This window comes from Carassius gibelio, chromosome B22 (genome assembly GCF_023724105.1).
Source record: "Carassius gibelio isolate Cgi1373 ecotype wild population from Czech Republic chromosome B22, carGib1.2-hapl.c, whole genome shotgun sequence".
Lineage (NCBI taxonomy): Eukaryota > Metazoa > Chordata > Actinopteri > Cypriniformes > Cyprinidae > Carassius > Carassius gibelio.
Window position 1 is genome coordinate 15,146,183 of NC_068417.1, and position 24,688 is coordinate 15,170,870.

At 39.0% G+C, this 24,688-nt stretch overlaps 2 protein-coding genes across 7 annotated transcripts in view; one reads left to right on the plus strand and one right to left on the minus strand.

The window, feature by feature from the left end:
• Positions 1-839: 839 nt before the first annotated feature.
• LOC127987221 (SLAM family member 9-like) lies at positions 840-8,603 on the plus strand. Of its 3 annotated transcripts, none has more exons than XM_052589496.1 (6): positions 840-1,005; positions 1,391-1,726; positions 3,932-4,234; positions 4,309-4,407; positions 4,510-4,562; positions 4,768-8,603. In XM_052589496.1, exons 1-6 carry the CDS (start codon positions 957-959, stop codon positions 4,813-4,815), a joined length of 888 nt encoding a protein of 295 aa, XP_052445456.1. In that variant the 5' UTR covers positions 840-956; the 3' UTR covers positions 4,816-8,603. The 3 variants fall into 3 exon arrangements, with proteins under 3 accessions (XP_052445456.1, XP_052445457.1, XP_052445458.1); XM_052589497.1 differs by having other exon boundaries at positions 4,513-4,562; XM_052589498.1 differs by having other exon boundaries at positions 4,315-4,407.
• A 7,083-nt stretch (positions 8,604-15,686) lies between these two features.
• The window catches only part of LOC127987191 (dentin sialophosphoprotein), a 221,890-nt gene continuing 212,888 nt past the window's right edge, over positions 15,687-24,688 (minus strand). The window contains exons 2-6 of one of the 4 annotated variants that reach the window (XM_052589442.1): positions 21,970-22,305; positions 21,399-21,737; positions 20,797-20,904; positions 20,124-20,149; positions 15,687-18,693 (exon numbers count right to left, since the gene is read on the minus strand). In XM_052589442.1, coding sequence (XP_052445402.1) covers positions 16,813-18,693; positions 20,124-20,149; positions 20,797-20,904; positions 21,399-21,737; positions 21,970-22,305 — 2,690 coding nt within the window. In that variant the 3' untranslated portion in view covers positions 15,687-16,812. The remainder of the gene's footprint in view (positions 18,694-20,123; positions 20,150-20,796; positions 20,905-21,398; positions 21,738-21,969; positions 22,306-24,688) is intronic. The other 3 variants (XM_052589441.1, XM_052589443.1, XM_052589444.1) reach the window with 3 other exon arrangements.

Here is a 24,688-nt window from a genome sequence, read left to right on the forward strand (position 1 = left end):
TGCTTAAGCAGTGAGCCATCACAGAGAGGAACAAAATCACCCTTGAGGATGATTTCTCTCACTGTTCCTCACTGGTGGAATGATCTACCTAACACCATACGGACAGACGAATCCTCCACAAGTTTCTGAAAACTCTCATCCATGAGCATCAAAATAAAAGATAGACTGAAGACCTGTATAACGGGAACTTCTCGTGTTTATTGGCATCTTATGACGATGAATCACTCGACGTTTTCTTGAAAAATGAATAAATGTAAAGTAAATGAATCTTGTTTGACTTTTCCTACATCAGTTTTGATTGATTGATTGATTTATTACTTTATTTTATTCTAAAGCAGTATCTAGAGAGGAAATCAAACCATAAAGTTCATAGCAGCAGAACTGGGAAAAAAAAATTTCACCTGCAAACTTAACACGCATCTAACCAACAGCCACATATGAGACGCTTCTTCACTCAGATCAACAGATTAAACCACTTTTCTGAAGAATAAAACAACCACCGGAGGTTTCAGTATGAGTCAGTATGATCTGCAAGAATAACACCTCAGCAAAACTGCAGACTTTCTTGTTTTATTGTTCCATATTCACAATAACTGATATATAGGTAATGTTGTATAATTATATCACAATTTCAGAAGTCAGTAAGATCCTTGTCACCATGTAACTCAAGGAAACTGACATAATATACCACTATCCTATTAATATGAGTAATAATTAATATAATCAGACAACTATACCTTTCAGACATGATCAAAGTTAAATGATAAAGATCAAGATTTTTTTTTCATTGTCAGGAAGAGTTCAGGTCTAGAAGTAGTCTACAGGACAGAAGACTGTGTAACTGTGTAACATACACACAGAGAAAGTGCAAGTGAAGTACGGGGTTCAAAACCAGTTGTGGGAGGACTGTTTTCAACAGATGGTCTTATTAGATCAGACACTGAACAACTGAAGAAATGTTTCACATGTTTGTTTTGTTCTGGTTGTGCTGGTGGAGTCTGATCAGTAAGTTATTCATATATATTACATTTATTGTAATTTAAATTTTAATAATGCCTGGGGAAGCATTACTATGTTAAAAGTAATGTCTATAATGAGAAAAACAAAAAAACAACCACAGAAGTGACTTCTCCAGTGAGCCACTTTCATGTCTCAAGTCATTTCTTTGGTCGTTTATTTGTTTGATGATTTGTTTTGTTTATGATTTTTAAATATATTAACTTCAAGGATTGGTACCAGAAACATGGAAATCCAGCCTAGCTAACTCTTAAAATGATCATGAATAACACAAATTCATTGGTCTAAACTGATTCAAACTGCAGTCGATTTCATGCTTTGCAACCCATCAGGAGCCTTGACCTTTCTAAAACCTGTTTTGTTTGTCCTGAAGGTGTTTTTGTTGCTCTGAAAGATGAAATACAGTCAGTGTCAGTGATAGAGGGAAATTCTGTCCTTTTACCCATGGATGTTACTGAAATACAAAAAGACGACAATATACTGTGGAAATTTGGAGCTGGACGTATTCTCATAGCTAAAATCAACAGACATAAGAAAAACATTTCCACATTGGATGGTCCTGACGGGAGATTCAGAGACCGACTGAAGGTGGATCAACAAACTGGATCTCTGACCATCACAAACATCACAACTCAACACGCTGGAGATTATCAACTACAGATAATTGGTGCAAAATGGTTATCAAAAACATTCAATGTTTCTGTGTATGGTGAGTAGAAATGAAATTAACATTCTTGTTTTCTTAATAATTAAATAATAAATTATTATTTTGGACTGTTCTCAGAGATCCGCTTATAATATTATGAACATTTTTATATCAAAAACATCATAATTTTAAAGTAATAGGATATTTTCTGTTCTGTTTTGACCCCCTCATCACCCACTGCTATGATTGGCTCACAGTTGTGTATATTTGACATCTTACATCCTTTATAGATGGACACATAAATACTCAGTACACACTGATCTGTTATAACAGACAAAGCTACAGTGAACATGTAAATATACACAGTTACGAAGATTTGCATAATGCCGCTCAAATGTTACCTTTTATTCTTGCTGTTGTTGCAGCCGCCACCATGTTGTTGAGACGGTGTGTGTGATTCATTGTGAAAGCAAAACTACTTTGTTTGGTCTTCCAAAAGACGTCACAACTAGAAATCAGTGGTTAAGCTGTATTTACAACACTGTTCCAGAACAGTTCAACTCAGGTATTCAGATGTGTGCTGCATATTTTATGTAGGACTGTTTCTAGACCCTGGGAAGGCTGTGCACAAAAGTGCTTCTGGCGCTTCTGACTCACAGCCTGTAAGTACGTTTACATATTTACAAATTTGCCACTGATGATTCAAATGCGAGTTTTGAGCAGTGTAGAGTAGAGCGAGTTTCTCCAATCACAAATGCAGACATGGTTTTATGTTTATACGGCATGATAAGCAACGGGGAAAAAGACAGTATAAGTCATTATAATCAGTAATTATGTCTCCACTGGATGCAACAAATGCCTTGTTTGTTTTATTGGTTTTGTCTCGTCACACCAAGACGCACAGCTTCATAGTATGGTGAGGGGCGTAACATTTAGGTAACACTCTTGAGGAATTTGGCCAATCAGAGTACACCTTGCTTTTCAGAACAACGAGCTTTGTAAAAATGAGCTTTTTTTTTTTTTTACCTTAAACCACATAAACACATCCATTACACCAAATACATAACATACAGTTATTTTTAGAAAAGTCATGTGACCCCTTTAATATAAGCTGTTTTTAGAGTAATGAGAATGTTTTGAGATGACACTTACAGGCCGTTTTCATAGACTGTCATGGACATCTCATATGTCAAACGATCAAGGGAATTATTATTTCTCAGTTCATAGAACGTTTAATTATACATTTAAATTAATCAACAGCACTTGTGGAATAAGTTGCTTACAAAATAAAAATATGATTCATTTTTCACCAAGAAATGAAGGTTATGGTTAAGAGCTTATAATGAAAGTAGAGACCTGCACTCCCATGGGACTACCACAATAGAGTTTGGCGCGGGACAACACTTGATGAGTGAGTGCGGGTAGCAGTCGTGTCCAGCGGGATGCAGGAGATTAAAATGTTTAGCAAAATAGAAATATCTAAACACAAAAAAACAATTGCTATTAATCTATTGCACAAAAGCTACAGGAATAAATCACATACAATAAAAAAGATTAACAGGCACAAGCATAGGCTGAGTTTCTGTTAATAATGTGTTTGCAGCATTGAGCTATGTAGCCAATCACAGACACATCTGTTGATTTCTGTAAAGCAATGGGCAATCAGAGGTGTTTAAGTTAGAATCCACTTTTGCAAAAGGAAGTTTTTGGCTAGTGCCAAAAATGTGCAATGTTGACATAATAAAAGATTAATTGTGCATGTATATTCATTGTGTAATAACAGCTTTGTGAGATTGCGATGAACTGAGATGTCAGCTTTTTAGTGATTAGAAAGTAAGCACTCTTTGCTCGCATTCTGCTTTGCCAAACCATGCATGCAGCAGTCCATATGCTTTTCTGTTAAAAATAACAGTGGTTTAGGAATGCTGATGCTTTAATAACTTATTTTTAATTGGGAGCATTTATGCTGGGATATTGTGGAACTTAACAGGATTTACAGCACTTACCATTTCATGTGAATGGATGTGCTGAAAAAAATCTATATAGGCAACTTTTATGACAGCTCTTGTGGATGGGAGTGGGACAAAAAAATCAATGTTCGTGGTGGGTGTGAGACTGAAACATCCATCCTGCGCAAGCCTCTTAATGAAAGTAAATTTATTTGGAGAATTTTAAAAGCAGAAATGTAACACATTTTTATTTTAAAAAGAAGCAGCTTTTTTTTTTTTTTTTATGAAAACACGTGTACTAATTATTTTGTCTAAACAGGTCCTCTACCCACTCCAAACATTACCAGAGATTATTCACAAAATCTTTCATCATCATCATCTTCATCAGAGCAGAATTGTTCATTGTTGTGTTCAGTGGTGAATGTGGGTCATGTGACTCTCTCCTGGTACAAAGGAAACAGTTTATTGTCCAGCATCAGTGTGTCTGATCTCAGCATCAGTCTCTCTCTACCTCTGGAGGTGGAATATCAGGAGAAAAACAGCTACAGCTGTGTGATCAACAATCCCATCAGAAACCAGACCACACATCTTGACATCACTCAACTCTGTCACACACACCCAGGTATATCAGCATTTATATATGTATTTATGTACACATTCAGTAACTGTAATGACTGTCTCCTTCTCATCCTCCAGCCTCAGTTTCTCTGACAGTGTTGATTTCTGCTGCTGGATCTCTGTTGATTGTAGCTGCAGTCGTGATGTGCTGCATCTGCAGGAAATGTAGAAAAACTGGTAAAGAATACAACTATGAACTTCAAATATTAACTAAAGCATTTGGATCAGATATACAGATTTCTGTACAAGATTTCAAGCTCTGTTGTTTCAACATTTAAGCAGTTAAGACACTGGAGGAAGACAAAACTGATTCATTAAAATCTCAAAAACCGGTAAGATCAATTATGATTCGAGATGCATGAAGTTGTTGCAGTGAGCTTGTCTGATTGAAGCTTGCTGTTTGAAGTTGTGAACAGCTTGATAAATTATGCTTTTTAAGCATGTTTTACCTTATTTTCATGAAGTGTATGTATTGATTGCACAACGCCATCATTGTAAACTGCTGGTTCTGGGTTTATTGTTTGTGTTTCCTTGCAGAAATTAAAGGCAGATGCTGTGTATCAAAATGTCCCCAAAAAACGATGATTATACTGTATCTACTGGAAATGATGCCAGACTACATATGGGACAACACCTAACTTTTGGCTTTATTCACATTTATTCTCTGCAGTATTTCTGTTCAGTCTTCACTCTTTGTATCACATCTTTTGCTGTTCAAGTGATGTCTGCATTTTTGTTTTAATATAGTGGTTCATCAGTATATAGCATAGCATCCAAAAACTCAACTAAAATGTGCTATTTTGTGTTTATCATATGGAAATAAACCTAATATTTATTGTTAAATGTTAATCACACCCATTAGGTGTGCTGTCATGTCATTGTCTGCTATTTACCATTCTTGTTTTATTCTTTTTGGAAGAAATTAAACTGTATAATAAGTGTATTGCATATTGGATTATAGTTTCATACACAATAAGCTCTGATTGATTATTTGATAAACGTAACACAAGCACTACAGTTCTCTCTGGTACTCCAAGCAGAAAATCACATCTCTCTAACAACAGCACAACTCACATCTGATACAGTGCATTATAGATGTTGCCTGAAAAAAAAATGTATGGTTCAACCACTAGATGACTGTATGGCGGTTTAATAGATATAGGCCACATGTGTATAGCTGTAGTCTAACCCACTAAAATAAATATGTGACCCTGGACCACAAAACCAGTCTTAAGTAGCTGGGGTATATTTATATTTTTAGCAATAGCCAAAATATATTGTATGGGTCAAAATGATAGATTTTAAGTAAAGCCAAAAATCATTAGGATAGGATATTAAATAAAGATCATGATCCATAGAGATATTTGGTAAATTCCCTACCGTAAATATATCAAAACTTTAGATCGAGTCAGTGCCTTGCAGTCTCTGTGTGACTGAGACTTCTCACCTGCTCACTGGCTCACCAGCTCACCAGCTAATGCTCCACGCATCTTGCTTGTTGCTGTTGTTGGCAAATAAACTGTGTTCCACTTGCAACTGGATTTTGTGTAATAATTGCATGACAGAATGATCTGTCCAGTATGGATCCAGCAACTGTTGCGGAACTGAGAGACATTCTCACCAACAGCAAAACTCGTTTTGCACAGCAGAGAGCAAATCATGGCTACCGGTCTTGTGGTGCAGGCACTTATTACACAAGTCTCAGATCTAACCACCCAGGTTTGACAGTTAAAGCTGATCCTGCCCAACAGCCCACTGCGCTCAATCCCCCGACTGTTTCACAGGTGGATTTCACCAACTGGCCTGTTGAGCTCCATCTACCACCTCCGACTGTCTACTCTGGTTAGCCCCTGTAATGTCGTTCATTATTGACTACACGTTCTCTTCACATGGCTCTCCAGCATTCGTCTTTTCCCACAGAGGATTCCAAAGTGGCTTTTTGTCATCACTCTGCTGTCTGGACGAGCAGCTCTCTGAGGAACAATAGTGTAGGAACAAGGGCAACATTGTTGTTCATCTTTCCAATTATTTTTGGAGGAACTCAGGAAAGTGTTTGATCAGGCTGCATCTGGCAGGGAGGGGGCGAGGGAACTGGCTGAGTTACGTCAAGGAGATCGATCAGTTACAGATTACTCTATCAAGTTTTGCACATTGGCAGTGGAATGTAAATGGAACCAGGAAGCTCAGTGAAACATGTTTAGGCATGGGTTGGCCAACCATATAGTAAAAATTTACACTCTGGAATTCCCCACTTCACTAGACGGACTGATCGATCTGGCCATCTGAGTGAAGACTAAGTTACATCAGCACCGATTCTCAGGTATGGTGGAGAAGACAACCTATCATCGCTTCGATCCTGAACCCATGCAGGTGGGCAGAGCTCACCTTTCTTGAGAGGAGAAGGAGAGGCACTGGAACCAGTGGATCTGCCTATACTGTGGTACTGCTGGTCACATTGTAGAGCAGTGCCTGGTAAAAACAAGAGCCCATCAATAAGAAGGAGGCTACTGATGGGCGGAGTCACCATTCAAAAGTCCTCTTCCATCGTAACTATGATCCCGGTTCAACTGCAGAGGGGCCAGGACTTGTAAAGCCTTAGTGGACTCTGGTGCAGAGGGCAATTTTTTTGATTGCAGGACAGCACTTAACCTGGGTATTCCTGCAGTTTCACTTAATCCACACATCTCAGTCAGTGCCCTCTGCGGTCAGTTGCTGCCACCCATCACTCATGTCACTGAGTCAGTGAGTCTCATCACTTCGGACACCACACTGAGACTATTTCTTTTTATTTGACTGATTCTCAATTGGCTTCTGTGGTTTTGGATCACCCTTGGCTAGTGTTACACAACCCCAATATAAACTGGCACCAGAGCATAGTCTCATCCTGGAGTGAATATTGTCATGCATTTGTTTGTTGTCTGCTTGCTCTTCTATGTCTTGTTCTGTGTTACAGGATGAACATGTGGATCTGTCAAATGTACCCACTGAGTATCTTAACCTGAAGGGACTGTTCAGTAAGTCCCGGACTGCTTCGTTGCCTCTGCATCGATCTTATGATTGTGCAATAGATTTATTGTCAGGTAGAAGGCCAAAAAGCAGATTATACTCACTTTCCGTACTGGAAAAGGAGGCCATGGAGAAATATATTTCTGATTCTCTGACAGCCAAGATCATCTATCCTCTTTTTCCTGCAGGCATGCAATTTTTCTTTGTGGAAAAGAAAGATGGTTCCCTGCATCCTTGTATTGACTATCGAGGGTTAAATAGTATCATGGTAAAGAATACCTATCCTCTGCCATTGATGTCTTCAGCCTTCTAGAGTCTGCAGGGTGCTTCCTTTTTCACAAAGTTGAATCTTCGCAATGCCCATAATTTGGTCCGCATAAGGGATGGGGATGAATGGAAAACCGCTTTAAATACCTTCAGGGGGCATTTTGAGTATCTTGTTATGCCATTCGGGCTCTCTAATGCTCCAGTGGTTTTCCATATGGTTGATTCTTTCCAGGAACATGTTCAGTGTGTCAGGGTAGCGCTTCAGAGGCTGCTAGAGAATGGGCTTTTTGTCAAGGCGGAGGAATGCATTTTTCATGCACAAAAGTTTATTTTTTTTAGGGTACATCCTGTCATCCAAGGGAGTACACATGGATCCCAACAAGGTTCAGGCTGTGGTAGATTGGCCAACTCCGGGTTCCCGCATGGCCCTGCACAGGTTTCTTGGCTTTGCAAATTTTAACCAGCATTTAATTATTAGCAATTACTGCCAGCTGTAAGCTGATGGTAAGTTTCACCCATGTGCGTATTATTCTCATCGTTTGTCTGCTGCCAAATGTAATTATGACACTGGTAATAGAGAGTTGCTGACAGTTAAGCTCGCTTTGTAAGAATGGCATCATTGGTTAGAGGGTTCAGAGGAACCTATCATAGTCTGGAATGACCATAAGAACCTTGAATACATCAGTTCTGTTAAAAGGTTATATTCTAGGCAGGCTCGGTGGGCCTTATTTTTCAGTCTTTTTCATTTTTCAATTTTTTTATCATCCAGGCTCTAAGACCAGATGCTTTATCCCGTATTTAAAAAAAAAAATCTGAACGCCTGTTGTCTCCCGAGTCCATCATGCCAGATGACATTGTGGTATTTGCAATGCCTTAACTGATGATTACAATCGCCAGAACAAGGTTCCTCTGGATGCACCAGGAGGTGCTCCTAGGAGGAGGGGTACTGTCATGGTTCATGGATCTGTGTGTTCGTTCTGCATGTCTATTTCTCGTTACCTGTCTGATTGCTTTTTCAGTGTTGCTTAGGCAACCGTGGGGCTGATGAACTAATCATCATGGCTGCACCTGATGCTTGTTCTGTCAAATAAACTGTAATGGACTTGTAACTGGACTTTATATAATCATTGCATGACAGTAAGTTATTGTAATAATGTATAATGATTTGGGTCACACTAATTTTAATTTCAAATACTAATTAACATTGATAGGCTGAAAATTAGGATGCAGCAACTGACTGCATTTATTGGATAGCGGGAAAAAATATTTTCATAGACCCTACTAAAAATGGCTCATTCAAAGGGGTGAAAAATATTTTAATTTTTTAAAAATGTAATTTTTAACAATTTACAGTCTGAACTTTATAGTTTGACAAGTGGGTGGAAAGTATCACTATTCCTTACTCAGAGTTTGCTAGAATGCTTTCCAAAAAACATTACTAAACTATTTTATTATAAAACATACAAATATTAAATATCAGCTTAATATGATCATTAGGCTTTCTCGTCATGGTTCAATGTTTCTGTAGGTAAAAGTGTTTGAGTGTTGCACAAAAGCAGGAAGAAGCTCTTCACCTACAAGCTTCATGTTCCGTTCTTTTCGTGCAGAAGATGTTTGTCCACTCAGCAGATCACCCACATTTCTAAAGAAATCCAACCACAGCAGATTTCAGTTTGACTCAGAAGCTGAACTTATGTAAGACTAGTAATGTTAGATGCAGACACATTGTAACATTTTGAACTTTGTATTTCCGTGCACAACAATTGTCTATACTGAATATATGCAATCATTTTTTAAACACTAGTGTTAGCTATATTAATATTCTTATAATTACAAGAGTAATATTTTTCTACTTTTACATATTTACCACAGACTGTCATGAAAAAAAAAACAGTATTTTCCACCATTATGAACATTTAGATGAATACAAATTTGATACATTTCAATATATAAAGATAAACTGTCATGCTTATCTAAATGTTCATGCATCTCACCTTTCACTTTGCTTGTGTCTTTGCTGCTGTTCTGGATGTTATTCTGTTCATATCTACTGTAAACAATTCAATCTACAGCTGATTTCAGGCTTTAAAAAAACTCCAGAAGCTTGAGCTTCAAAAAAATTAGTTCATGTTAATATTCTTCAGGTGTGTTTGGTGCTGAAGCAATTACAATACAGATACAAAATTTGTTACTGATACACTGTATTATTTAATCAGTGAGTCAGATTTTGATGTGTGTGTTCATGTCAGTATAATGATCTGCCAAACACATTAAATTAAATCAGATATTTACGGTGTTCCTTAAATTCTATGTACTAAATAATAACATAATCAATTGTTAGGTACAGTGAACTTATTGTGTTCATGTTGAATTGCAAAACACTTTTTGTGCTATTAAGATGGGAAATGGGTTAGGTTTGGGACAGGTTTGGTGGTCTGGTTAGGTTGAAAGAGTAGACAGGGTCAACAGTGTAATTATAGATGTAACTGTAGAAATACTTACAAATGTATTTAACATGATGGTATTTTCAAATATAAGTACAAAGTCTAAAAATATGTATGCACAAAATAAGTCCATTGTATGAAATTAACAATTAATTTTGCTAATGGACACTTAATATGAAGCAGGTCCTATTTAAATTATGTATTCAATGTGATTTATTTATTCAACTCCACTATCAACATTCTTAAAACTCTTTAGTTAGTAAACTTATAAAATAAAATAATAATAATCGAAAGAAAACAAGACCAAGTTTGTGTTGTCCGTTAACTAGATGCTAACCCTGTCTCATTATTTCCATGTTAAACATGATTTTAAAATGTAATGTCCATTAAAAAAAAAAAACACAAAATACAACAAATTGCTCTCAACATTTGCAGTCAAAGCAAATATTACTTAGTTTCAATATTTGATTTTTAAAGAAAATGTTGAATACTCCTCCTATAAAAACATGAATCATAGTGCTAAAATGTTTTTTTTTTCCTTTGTACCCGTCATCATAAGATGATCAAACTTAACACTTAACTTAAAGCTGTGTGATCATCTTAATTATGAAACTCACATTATGGTCATAAGACTCACTCTTAAGATTCAGAGACTATGGTTGAGTTCCTGGACTGGTGAGAATCACAAAAACAACAACACCAATACATTTATATGGATGATGTGTTAAAAAAAAAAAAAAATTAACGTTGGCTTTGAAAGCATAAGATTGCATCCTTCATGCAAATCACCCTCCAAAGCCACACCTCCTCCAGCGTTGCCACTTAATGTAGCGATTTCTATCTGTGTTACAGTACACAGGGACAGGAGACTGTAATAACTGGAGAACATGGTTTATTGAGGCACAAGCAGAGGAGCAGGTAGTGACTGTGAGGATAAAGTGCTGTAGGTAGAGGACACACGCACACCATGGAGGCCGCGTCCCAGACCCTCTCACACTATCGGAACCAGTAGTCGACCGATGGGACATCCGAGGGCTCTCCTGACCATGGGAAGAGTGGTGGCTGGTAGCCGAGCACGCACTGGAATGGAGTGAGTCTGGTGGAAGGCTGACATCGGGAGTTCTGTGCATACTCGGTCCACCCTAGGAACTGGTTCCAAGAGTCCTGATGGCCATGGCAGAAGGTATGTGGGAAGCGGCCGATCTCTTGTATCTTTCTCTCCATCTGCTCCTTGGACTGGAGATGGTATCCAGAGGACAGGCTGACGGCCACACCTAGGAGTGAATGGAAAGCTCTCCAAACCCGGGAGATGAACTGGGGGCCTCGGTCTGAGACGATGTTCTCGGGAATGCCAAAGTAACGGAAGACATGGTTAAACATCAGTTTGGCAGTTTCCATGGCCATGGGCGGACCTTTCAAGGGGAGAAGACGACAGGATTTAGAAAACCGGTCAAAAACAATGAGGATGCATGTGTTATTATCAGAGGGAGGTAGGTCAGTTATGAACTACACCCCTAGGTGTAACCAAGGGTGGTTCGGAACGGGAAGAGGGAGGAGCTTGCCGGATGGTAGGTGACGTGGGCTATTCGAGATGGCGCATTACTTACATCCTTGTACCTTCTGATGTCCGATGCCATATTGGGCCACCAGAAGTGTTCCCTCAGCAGTGAGAGGGTTTCATTGACCCCCAGGTGGCCAGTGCCAAGTGATGTGTGAGCTGAGTGGATGAGTGGAGTGCACTGTGTCCTGGTGATGTACTGCAAGCCCGGAGGACAACACGGAAGAGTGTTGGTGGAGGGATTGGAGGAGGGCAGAGTTTCAGTTGATCAGGTGACGTGACTGACGATTACTTCAGGCTTAGGGTATTGCAGGTTTTCCTCAGGGTTGTAACACCATGACAGGGCATCGGCTTTGACGTTCTTGACCCCTGGTCGGTATGAGATGGAGAAATTGAAATGAGTGAAGAATAGAGCCCAGCGGTCCTGTCTAGGGTTTAACCTCTTGGCCAAGAGCAGGTATTCCAGGTTTTTATGATCCGTTAGAACCAGGAAAGGGTGTTTGTCTCCCTCCAACTAATGCCTCCACTACTCCAGCGCTAGCTTGACAGCTAAAAGTTGGGTTGAGCTTGCGGAAAAAAAGGAACATGGATGGAGGTGGCTGGGATTCACCTGCTGCTGGGAAAGGATCATGCCTACTCCAGTGGTAGAAGCATCGACTTCAACAATGAAGGGTCTCTCAGGATCGGGATGGACTAGGAGAGGAGCGGTAGTAAAGGCTTCTTTTAGAGTGTTGAATGCCTCTGTGGTGGCTGGGGTCCAGGACAGAGACTTGGGCTTGTTGCGGAGAAGACTGGGAGTGGGTTGGATAATGGAGCTGTAACCTTGGATGAACCCGCGGTAGAAGTTGGCAAAGCCGAGGAATCATTGAAATTATTTTACTGTGGTTGGAGTGGGGCAGTTCTTCGCATCCACTTTCCTCTCGTCCATCCGGATGCCACTGCTATCATTGTTGTATCCAAGGAACTGCACTAAGGTCTGTTGGAAGGAGCACTTCTCTGCTTTGAGGTATAGTTGGAAAGACCTCAGGGGTTGCAGGACCTCTGCTAGGCTCCAGCAGAGGTAATCTATCCAGGGCCGCAAGCCTACTTCCTTTTTCTCCATGAAGAAGAAGCTGGAAGCAACAGGGGAGGTAGATGGACAGATGTAACCTTGATGTAGACCTCCATGGCCTTCTCTTCTGGGATGGAAAGGGGGTAGATCCTTCCTTTAGGCACTGGCTCACCCAGAAGCAGATCGATGGCAGCTTGGAGGCCCGTTTGGGGCAGAAGATGTCACTGAAGGGAGCGTAACATGGTAGTATGTTGACTGATTGGTTTTCTAATGGGTTCTCGATGGAAGTGGAGTAGACGGGTAGAGATTCTGGAAGAGGGTTGGATGGAACAAGGAATCCAGAGAGACAGCCCTGGAAACAGGATTCGCCCCACTTCAGGACTTCGGTGGTTTTCCATGAGATAACAGGGTTATGCTGCTCCAACCATGGGCGCCCTACAATTACGTCAGCGGTGGATTCCTCCAGAACCAGCAGATGAATCTCCTCCATGTGAAGTAGTCCAGACTGGAGGGTAAGCGGACCAACACTGCGACGAATACATCTTCTACTCAGTAGTTTACCGGTTATTAAATGGACCTGGTAGGTGGACGGCATGCCGTGGTAGTGAGGTTACTGACCCAGAATCAAGGAGGGTGGAAACTGGAAGAGAGATGTCAGTGGCAGTAAGTATCACTATAGTGGTGAGTGGTTTCATTTGATACTTCGAAGGGAGAATGGCACTCACCATGGGACTAGGAGGATGGACGGGGCATATAGAGATGATATGCCCCTGGAAACCACAATAGAGGCAGAGATTCTGGGCCAGCTGTCTTTACCGTTCAGCAGCAGATAGCCTGTTAGAGTCAATGAGCATGGGTTTGCTGGCTGGTTCTGGGGAGCTGACGAACTCTGGACAGCAGAGGGGTGAGTTGGTGTACGACTGGCCCAGGTGCTCTTCGAGGCATGACTGCATGCGAGTGGAGAAGCGGATGGATAGTTGGATGAAGCGTTCGAGCCTGATGGTGTCCTCATATGCAGCGAGATGCAACCTCACTCGAGGATCCAATCCCTGACAAAAGGTGGTCAGCAAGGCTTGCTCATTCCATCCACTAGTGGCCGCAAGAGTCCTGAACTTAAGAGCATATTCATTTACAGATATTTTTATAAAGTTTCTCACCAATGGATTAATCCCAGCCGGGTCTGCCAAAAACTTCTCGGAAACGATCAACGAAGCTAGAATAAGACTGGATGACAGAATTATTTTGTGTCCAAATGGAATAGGCCCACTGAAGCTCTTTACCTTGAAGTTGAGAAATCAGGAAGGACACTTTTGATCACTCGGTGGGGTACAAGTGCAGTTGCTTCTCCAGGACCAGCGAGCATTGAAGTAAGAATCCGCTGCAATCCTCCGCCCCACCTGAGAAGGGCTCCGGCTTGGCCATGGGGCTTGCGTACGCGGCGGGTGAAGGAGTGGCGGTGTTGTTACCAGAAATGCTTGCAGGTGATGGGGATGCCGGAAGAGTTGTGAGGGTACGACGCAAAGCATCCATGAGGTCTTGGAATGGGTCCGTGAGGCTCATGCTTGTACTGATCGGTCTTAATCCGGTCTTCTGTTATGGTACACAGGGACAGGAGACTGTAATAACTGGAGAACACGGTTTATTGAGGCACAAGCAGAGGAGCAGGTAGTGACTGTGAGGATAAGGTGCTGGAGGCTGGTGAGTTGAAGGGATACGGAGGTTGAGAACACAAGACGCTGGAGGTAGAGGACACACGCACACGATGGAGACACGAAGTCGCTGGAGATCACTGGAGAGAGGTAAGCAGAGTAATGGTTAGTCCTTAGCGTAAGCAGGTAGGTATTGACCTAGTTGCGAACAAGACCGGATGGTGACTGAGTGCGTGTGTGTGGTATTTATGGGAGTGGCTTGATTGCAGGTGGATGAGGAGCAGGTGGGAGTGATTAGTATTCTGGTGAGGGTGTGCATTGTATTTAGCTGGTGTTGGAGCCTGGCGTGTCTGTTACAATCAGGATGTGAAAAGACTTTCAGCCAGCATAACAATTTTTTTTTAACCAAATCACCTAAACTCCCTTTAAAATGTACTTGTTTGATGTGCGAGAACAAACTTCACTGGTTTTTGTGCGCTTCCCTCCATTTCTTGATGCTTGAGAATGATCATTATTTGGAGATGATTGAAGGTCCAATGGGTTTAGAAAGACATAAGTGTGAGTAAATTATAGAATATTCATATTTTGGGTATAAAAACCAATTGACGAGATGTATATCTGCACATTCTAAATGTAAAATGTTCAAAAAGTGGAAGTGAAGCGCTTCATTCTGTGAAATGTTGTAGACACATCTTCTGCATGAGAATGTGTCTGCTGCTTCATGTTTGTGTTTCATGTCTGTTCATGAGTTTGTGTCTGACATGTCAACAGTGTGTCTATGTATATAGCATGTGGTAGAAGGGTGTTTTTCCATTTCTGACCATCATTTTAAGTTTGACACAATTTTCTTCTGTATACAGGGGGAATAAAGACAGGGGAAAAACGATTATTTGAATCTTTAAGGTTAAGATTGTAACATTTAAAGTACCATGCACATGTTTTACAGTTATAATAATGCCTTCAGTTTTCATCAGTTTGGGGGAGTAGCTAACATAAAGGAGCAGTGTTTCTAGAAAACTATACTAAATGCATTTTTAAATGTATGTTGTGATCCAGATAGACTATTCATGAATGAGAATAATATTCATTTAACATTCAATAACTCATAAATCCACTAATATTGCAAAGCTATCCTTAAGTAGCACCCAGAATGAGGACATAAAGTCAGTGTACTACAAGCAGTGCATAATATATCACTGCAATGTCCTCTAGTGTCAAAACCAGAAACTAAAAACCTATAACCTTTAAAGGTGAACGTTTCAGTCCATAAAATTTGAAATTACATTCCAGAATATAGACACAAAATGATTGCTCTAATAACTCAGTGTAGCTTATTTCAGTTATTTTTGAATACTTTTCTGAGAAATAATAATAATAATAACAAACTCACAGATTTCACTCAATCTGATGTTTTAATGTATTTATTACAGAAAAACACAAACAGTTGTATAAAACGTATAAAAACATTAAAAAATGTAAAGTACAAAAACAATACAAAAAATTATATATATATATAAACTAGAAGCAATGGCTCTTTCAGAGGATTATACACACACAAAACAAATTAAGAAATACAGTTATTACATAAATATTCAGCACCAATTCATAATATCACAAATGTTTTGTTCACAAAGTTTCAATGGGATTCTTTCCACATTTCAACAAAGATATAAAACAAATGCATAAAGACTATAAAACAATTTGTTGTCGTTTTATCATGTGCTGTTTCACTTTTCCTGAGGACTAAGGCATCAGGTGTTTCACATGCTATTTCATCATTCAAACACAACCCACATTTGGTTACTGTACTGTATGTCTTCATTTGCCTTTTGAGTTAAACCCTCAAGCATGTTTTTCAGAATAAGCTACTAGCTTCTTTCAAAGTTCAAACATTATCGAATCATATCAAACACATCTTAAGTGAGGTCAAGTAATACAACAAAAACAAATAAACAAATCACAACCAATGGCACAAATAAATACTAGAAAAAATATGGAAAATAAAACCAGTGCTTGAAGTTCTTCAGTCAGGTCTAACAATGACTTCACTCTCGCTTTTGTTGTTTAAATTACATTAATGACACAGCTGTCATTTTAAGACTGAGTGGATCTATAATAATGATACAGGTGATTTCTTGCTGTTTACGTTCATTTAAGACGCATCAGATAATTTATGAGGATACTCGTCAAGATGAGTATTTTGACACAATATGAAATATAAGTCTTGCAGAATCAAAAACAGACATCAAACAGATGTCTCTGTAATGTACGTGTGCCGTCATGGCAGTAAACAATGCACGAGTACCAAGTTCTAGATTTGATTGTGGCGGGCCGTAACAGAACGCTTTAACAGGACTGAACGAGACGAGTGTCGCTGATTTTAGATCGAAGTTTCAGAAAAGGCCCACAGACTCTCTTCTGCATCTGCCATGTAAGCCCGACAGATCGGATAATACCAATGACTATAGAATACACAAGATGTGTAATTTGTATAGTTTTGAACAGGGAAAAATGCAATGCCCAATATGGCCATTCTATCAACGTCTTCCGATGAAAGAGCCAGTCGTTCTACGGTAAAGCAATTCAAGCTCATGCGCAGTAATATCATCACTCCTGAAAACTCCCATCAGTGTGATTAGAGGAAGAGTCATTGGTAGCGTCCTTCACTACAGCATCTGTGTGATTAGAGGACATGTCATTGGTGGTGTTCTTCACTAGAGCATCAGTGTTATTAGAGGACGAGTCATTGGTGGTGTCCATCACTGGAGCATCAGTGTGATGAGAGGACGAGTCACTGGTGGTGTTCTTCACTAGAAGGTCAGTGTGATGAGAGGACGAGTCATTGGTGGTGTTCTTCACTACAGCATCGGTGTGATTAGAGGAAGAGTCATTGGTGGTGTTCATCACTAAAGCGTCAGTGTGATAAGAGGACAAGTCATTGGTGGTGTCCTTCACTAGAGCATCACTGTGATTTGAGGACGAGTCACTGGTGGTGTTCTTCACTAGAGCATCAGTGTGATTAGAGGACAAGTCATTGGTGGCGTCCTTCACTACAGCATCGGTGTGATTAGAGGAAGAGTCATTGGTGGTGCTCTTCACTAGAGCACCAGTGTGATTAGAGGAAGAGTCATTGGTGGCGTCCTTCACTACAGCATCTGTGTGATTAGAGGAAGAGTCATTGGTGGCGTCCTTCACTACAGCATCAGTGTGATTAGAGGAAGAGTAACTGGTGGTGTTCTTCACTAGAGCATCAGTGTGATTAGAGGAAGAGTCACTGGTGGTGCTCTTCACTAGAGCATCAGTGTGATTAGAGGAAGAGTCATTGGTGGCGTCCTTCACTACAGCATCTGTGTGATTAGAGGAAGAGTCACTGGTGGTGTTCTTCACTAGAGCATCAGTGTGATTAGAGGAAGAGTCACTGGTGGTGTTCTTCACTAGAGCATCAGTGTGATTAGAGGAAGAGTCACTGGTGGTGTTCATCACTAGAGCATCAGTGTGATTAGAGGAAAAGTCATTGGTGGTGTTCTTCACTAGAGCATCAGTGTGATTAGAGGACAAGTCATTGGTGGCGTCTTTCACTACAGCATCGGTGTGATTAGAGGAAGAGTCATTGGTGGCGTCCTTCACTACAGCATCAGTGTGATTAGAGGAAGAGTCACTGGTGGTGTCCTTCACTAGAGCATCAGTGTGATTAGAGGATGAGTCATTGGTGGCGTCCTTCACTACAGCATCGGTGTGATTAGAGGACAAGTCATTGGTGGCGTCCTTCACTACAGCATCGGTGTGATTAGAGGAAGAGTCATTGGTGGCGTCCTTCACTACAGCATCTGTGTGATTAGAGGAAGAGTCACTGGTTGTGTTCTTCACTAGAGCATCAGTGTGATTAGAGGAAAAGTCATTGATGGTGTTCTTCACTAGAGCATCAGTGTGATTAGAGGAAGAGTCATTGGTGGCGTCCTTCACTACAGCATCGGTGTGATTAGAGGAAGAGTCATTGGTGGTGTCCATCACTACAGCATGGGTGTGATTAGAGGAAGAGTCATTGGTGGTGTCCATCACTGGAGCATCAGTGTGATGAGAGGACGAGTCACTGGTAGTGTTCTTCACTAGAGCATCAGTGTGATTAGAGGAAGAGTCACTGGTGGTGCTCTTCACTAGAGCATCAGTGTGATTAGAGGAAGAGTCACTGGTGGTGTTCATCACTAGAGCATCAGTGTGATTAGAGGACGAGTCACTGGTGGTGTTCATCACTAGAGCATCAGTGTGATTAGAGGACGAGTCACTGGTAGTGTTCTTCACTAGAGCAGCAGTGTGATTAGAGGAAGAGTCATTGGTGGTGTTCTTCACTAGAAGGTCAGTGTGATGAGAGGACGAGTCACTGGTAGTGTTCTTCACTAGAGCAGCAGTGTGATTAGAGGACCTCTCATGAGCAACATCCATCAGTGGAACATCACTCTGATCAGGAGATGAATCATTAACATCATTCACCTGGAAGAAAACAGATTCACAGAAGGTGAAAGACATGAACAGGATTAATGATTCGCTCACAAAAAAAATAGACTAGGAACTGTAAGTGTATTTCTTTGTTTGCAGAAAATGTGGTGTTATTTTACTAAATATTAATGAATATGATAAACTGCATTACACTGTCATCTTCTGTACTACAGTAATATACAGTTGTGGCCAACAGTATTGGCACCCTTGCACTTATATATATATATATATAATTATCAAAATAACATCATTAAATCAACTATTGGAATTATATAATTACATAATGAAAATGTATCCACACCATTGTTTATTATGAAGTAAACTGTGAGAACGCTGCTGTCCTGATGAATCAGTTATTATTGGTGTTTCATTGTAATGATTTCTGAATCAAACTGCATAAATCACAAAAACATATTTCACACAAACCTGGGCCCGTATTCATAAAGATTCTAAGAATTCTCTCAGAAAACTCTTAATTTAGCTTCAAAACTTTTACGTAGGAGTTTTAGCTTAAGAGCGATTCGGGACCAATCTGAGAGCAACTCTGAGTAAGGAAAAGACAAAAACTTTCATCTTAGTGAGGAGGCGGGGTTGACCCTGTTGCTATGTATGAAACACTCTTTTGAAGACTGTGATTGGTTGGTTGTACAAGAAGGAAAAAAAAGAGTGATTTTAAGTATAGGGTCTATTCTAATTCTCACTTTGAATTTACATGCGTAATTTTTCCTACTTGACCACTAACTGGGCTAACAGTAAACACTGTTCCTCTGTCCAGTGTTTACTGTTAGCCCAGTTAGTGGATGAACACAAGGCCATTCTTAAAGGACAATTCGGGCCGGGTGTCACAGCAAGGGACAAGAAGCAGACATGGGAGCGTATAGCACAAACTAACTAAACTAAAGCCTGCTATATACATAAATGCAGTTTTTGAGCCTGAAAGGTGGGAAGGTCCAGTGGAAACGAAATGTTCTGCAGCACAATAAGATGTTCTATAAGTGCTGTAATTGTGTGTGATCACTCTGCTTACAGAAGGTTGTGACAGAATCAAATCATCACTATTGCATTGTTGCATTTTCCCAGTTGCCAAATATCATAATGTAGTAATTACTTTAATTTATATATTGAATTATAAATTATTATATAATCTATAACGTCTTATTAACTCACTGTCATCCATTGTCTGCAACACATTTCTTCTGCCTCTTCGTCTCTCTGCCATTTTCTCCTCTGCTAAAGAAACTCTTATGCCTCTTAAAAGTCCTCGTCTGTGCTCCTAACAAGTTTGACCTTAAGACCCACATTTCTAAGAATTTTCGTAGAATTTTGTCACTAGGAGCTACTTTTTGCATTAAGATTCTTTATGAATACGGCCCTGATTCAGATTTTTTTGTAGGCAAACTGATTTAGTGCTCATAGTATCTTACCTGATCACTGTGCTGTTTATTGGTGTCTGTTTGAACAACAATAACAAACTCAATTAGACACACACTACTTTGGTTAATTAGAGTATATATATATATATATATATATATATATATATATATATATATATATATACTGTGTATATTTATTATGTGTCTATATAAATACATAAAAATACATTTTGAAAATACTTCCATGTATATATTTATACAAATTTAATTGTTATTATATAGAAATATTTTAAATGTATAAACAGGACTTATTTTTCCTTAAATATATAAATGCATGTGTGTTTATTTATACAAAATAAATATACACAGTACAAATACATATTATGTAAACAAAAACAGTTAATCACGGTTAATAATTTGACAGAACTATACATTTATATATGTATATTAATGATGAACAGCGGAAAGTATAATAAATAAAATGTATTGAAACCAATGACTTCAACCTAGACGGACATTGATTACAAAGTACTTTAAGTGTGCACCTATAATAAAATAAAAGTTTTGAAGGACTGTGTATTAAATTAAACAAATTGGGGCACAAAAATGATCAGCTAGTAAACTGAATCACTTTTTGAACCAAGTTTTTGAAATAAGCGGTCTGAAAGAATCAGTTAACAGAGAAAAAAAAAAACAGATTTCCCATCACTAATGTAATACTCACCTTTTCTTTTTACTCGATGCTTGTAAAAATAAAACCCACAAACAGATGCAGCTATAATCAGCAGGACAGCACAAATTCCTCCTTTTCCACCTGCAGACAGACCTGCAACTGAAAGAGTAAATAAGTCATTACTAGAGAGCAAATTTCCATAATTTTTTTTTTTTAATTCTAAGTTTTTTCACTTTTCTACTTTAGTCATCAGCATCATATTACTTTAACTGATAAGAGTTGTAGTGTGTTCTGGAGAACATCACCTAAAATAGCATCACATCATTGAGCTGTCAGAAATGTTTTTACAATTAATCACTTGACCTTAAGGTGATGATCTACACAATAGTTTAATACTAGGGTTGCAAAGAGGTGAAATATTTCAGAAACATTACAGAAATTGTGGGATTTATTCAGCATTTTATTTATTATTATTATTATTATTTTAGTTTCTATAAATGTTCCATCCCTTTGCAACTCTACTTGATACTGGGGTCAAAGCTCACTTTTTCAAACGCAATGAAACAATGAAGAAAAATTCAAGAATGAAAAAAAAGAAAAAATGTTGAACTATTTTTTAATTGCTCAAGGGGAATAAACAAAATAATACTCACCAGTGACATAAACACTGAAGTTCCTCATGATGGTGATTTTGCTGCAGGTGATCTGTAGTTTATATTCTCCAGAGTCAGTGGTTCTGGTGTCTGTGATGATCAGAGATCCAGTCTGATGATCCAGCTTCAGTCTGTCTCTGAATCTCTCAGTGCCATTATTACACTGATCATCTGTACAGTTCTTACTGGGTTCTTCAATGATTTCAGCGATGCAAATGTCAGTAAAATACCAGGTCATTAAATAATTTGGGTTTTTCATTACACCAGGATATAAAGTAACAGATTCTCCCTCCTTCACTGACTTTCTCTTGATTTCATCTCGTTCAGCAGCAGAAACACCTGAAACACAAACCAACCGATGACTGAAAGATCTTTTTGCCAAAACATAAAACAATCTCTGGATGTGAAAGTGATTAATCATGCTCTTTGAAAAGCAACATTTATCTCTGTTTTGCACACATTTTATAAACGTATTTTACACCAATTATTCATTCAAACAGAAAGGATAACATTATATTATCTAAACCTGCTTTTAAACAGATTTATTCATTAAATTCATTAAATGACTCACCATAAACAGTAACATTGAAGCTCTTTTCACTGCTTCTTCTGATGCTGATGATCTTTAATTCATAAAGTCCAGAGTCAGTGTTTGTGATGTTCATGATGGTCAGAGATCCAGTCTGATGATCCAGCTTCAGTCTGTCTCTGAATCTCTCAGTACCTTCATTACACCCAACATCTGTACAGATAAAACTGAGATCTCCAGTGATTTGAGCGATGCGAGTGTTATTAAAATACCATTTTATATCTTCTTGTTGTTTTGTTTCAACATTAGTGTGTAGAGTGACTGAATCTCCCTCCATCACAAATGCTGACAGTTCCTCAGTGCCAACACTAAAAACACCTGGAGAAGAAATTAGTAAATTATAAACCAAACATAGTTATTCAACAGGAAATTATAATGAAATAGGGATGCCACGGTGAATAACTCTTCAACTGGTAAATGTGTATCAAACCTTTTGTATTCAACAACTAAAACAAATATTTCTTAAAGAGTAACTAAACCTAAACCAACTTTTTTTAGTTAATGATCTATAAGAATGGGGCTTTATTAGTGCTGTTCATTGATTCGAGTAACTTTTTTGACATGAGTATAAAGTGTTTTAATTCTACAATATATGGTGTAAAAACGTCTGAGTGCTTCCCTCTTCAGGTTGAACGGTGGCTACTGCAGTTGATTTTTCCTATTGGATGTTGCGGTGGCAAGTGACGTAAGCGGTGGCAGGTGACGTAAGCAGTTTCCAGCTCACCACGCCCCTTGGTCCGAGCTACCACGCCCCTGGCAGTATAAAACCATCTTGTTCCATCAAAATCACGGTAGTGAGTCAGGAGTTGGAATTGCGAGTATTGATAATGACCAGGATAGACTATTATAGCATCTATTTAGCATAGCAATTATATAGTTATTTAGATTATTTTGTGTAGCATATCTAGTTAATTAACATAGTTGTTAGTGTAACATTAGTATTGTTAGAAGAATAGTTAGTTAGTGCATCATTTAAGAGAGCTTCAAGTTGGCGTAGATTTATCTGTATTTAGTACAGTGTTCAGGATGGGACGTAGGTGTAGTGTTGCTGGTTGTGACAGCACTGCTGGACTGCATGGTTTATCAGCAGATTTTAAAATTAGGCGCCAGTGGTTGCATGCACTTGGGCTGGAAGACCGCGAGTTCCCGCCTAGAGCTGCAGTGTGCAAACTGCAATTTACATGGGATTGCTTCTCCAATGCAATGCAGGTGGAAATGGGCTTCTCCACACAGTTTGTGCTGAAAAGCGACGCGGTGCGGGAGTTAAGACCGCAGTTTGAGCCAGCTGCTTGAATTATAGTGATATGTTGTTCTTGAATGATTCTTTCATTTTGAACTAATCTTTAATGGGACTCAGGAAGAACGAGTCGTCTCTGGGAGTGATTCGTTCAGTCGCGCATGTGCAGTTTTCTATAGGTTCTGACTCGTTCCTTAATCACGTGACAGCCCCATACGCTAAACCAATGCAGTTTTGAGCCGGAAAGAGAATTGATTAGTTCATCTTATGAGTCTTCGGGTCGAGTCGTTCCTTAATCACGTGACAGCCCCATACGCTAAACCTATTCAGTACTGAGCCGGAAAGAGAATTGATTAGTTGATAGTTTGGGTCAATCGGGTTTTTGACTCGTTCCTTAATCACGTGACAGCCCCATACGCTAAACCAATGCAGTCTGGGCCAGAAAGAGAATTGATTGGTTCATCTTTTGGGTCTTCAGGTTGTTCGTTCTTTTGTCACGTGACAACATAATTAGTTAATTTACAACCTTCCTTACAAATGGGTGCATAGTACTTATTATTATATTTTATTATAGTTATTGGTTATGCTTTAAATGTTGTCCATATGTTGGCAAAATCACTTTGAAGAAGAGATGTTTTTTCTGTGTTTTTTTTTTTTTTCTTTTTAAAAAAAAACCCTTGTGGTATGGTTTATGTCTTTTGAATTCACCCTTCAGATTAGACTATAGAACTGTAGTGTCACTTGTTTAGGATTCAAAATGTTTTTGAGCAATCTTCTCGTACATATATTAGACCAAAATGTCAAGTTTGCCTAGGAAAAGCAATTATTATACCAGCAAACTCAAAATTGGATTAAAAATGAACAAACTAGGCTATAAATACTTTGTATTGTAGGCTTGGATTATTATATTATTATGTAGCCTAGTGTTTATTTACTGATAGACAGTCAAAATGACAATATAATCAATATTTTATTAATAACAGGGTTAGGGTTTATTTATTTATAAAATAATAACACACCACAGATCCTGAAGAAACAGTAACAAAAACACGGTGACAGAAATGTCAGAAATAGCGTATGGGTCTGTCACGTGATTAAGGAATGACTTGAACCCGAAGACTTGTCAGACAAGAGGTGAGGTGAGCTAATCACAGGCTGAAGACCCAGGTAAAGAATGAATTAATCTTTTCTGTATCTTATAGCATTTTAGTTTTGTATTGTTTGTAGTGTGATCAACGTTTGCGTAAGTACTAGATGTGTTGGGGAAGTAACACGTAACATTTTAATTACAGTGCGCTAAAATGAACGAAATGAATGAAATGACTCAAAAAAAGATTTGTTTATTTTGCTGAACGAGACTCAAAAGTCTGAGTCGGTAAAATGATCCGAACTTCCCATCACTATCGAATTGATATGGCTCAGGCCCTAGTCTTGTGTCCACAGACACCTCGACATCCTCCACTT

Bases quoted from the DNA above. Each gene is read 5' to 3' on its own strand.
- LOC127987221 (XM_052589496.1), top strand. From the start codon at position 957: ATGTTTCACATGTTTGTTTTGTTCTGGTTGTGCTGGTGGAGTCTGATC. The intron at 1,727-3,931 runs GTGAGTAGAAAT...TTGTCTAAACAG, and splicing joins ATTCAATGTTTCTGTGTATG to GTCCTCTACCCACTCCAAAC. The intron at 4,563-4,767 runs GTAAGATCAATT...GTTTCCTTGCAG, and splicing joins CATTAAAATCTCAAAAACCG to AAATTAAAGGCAGATGCTGT.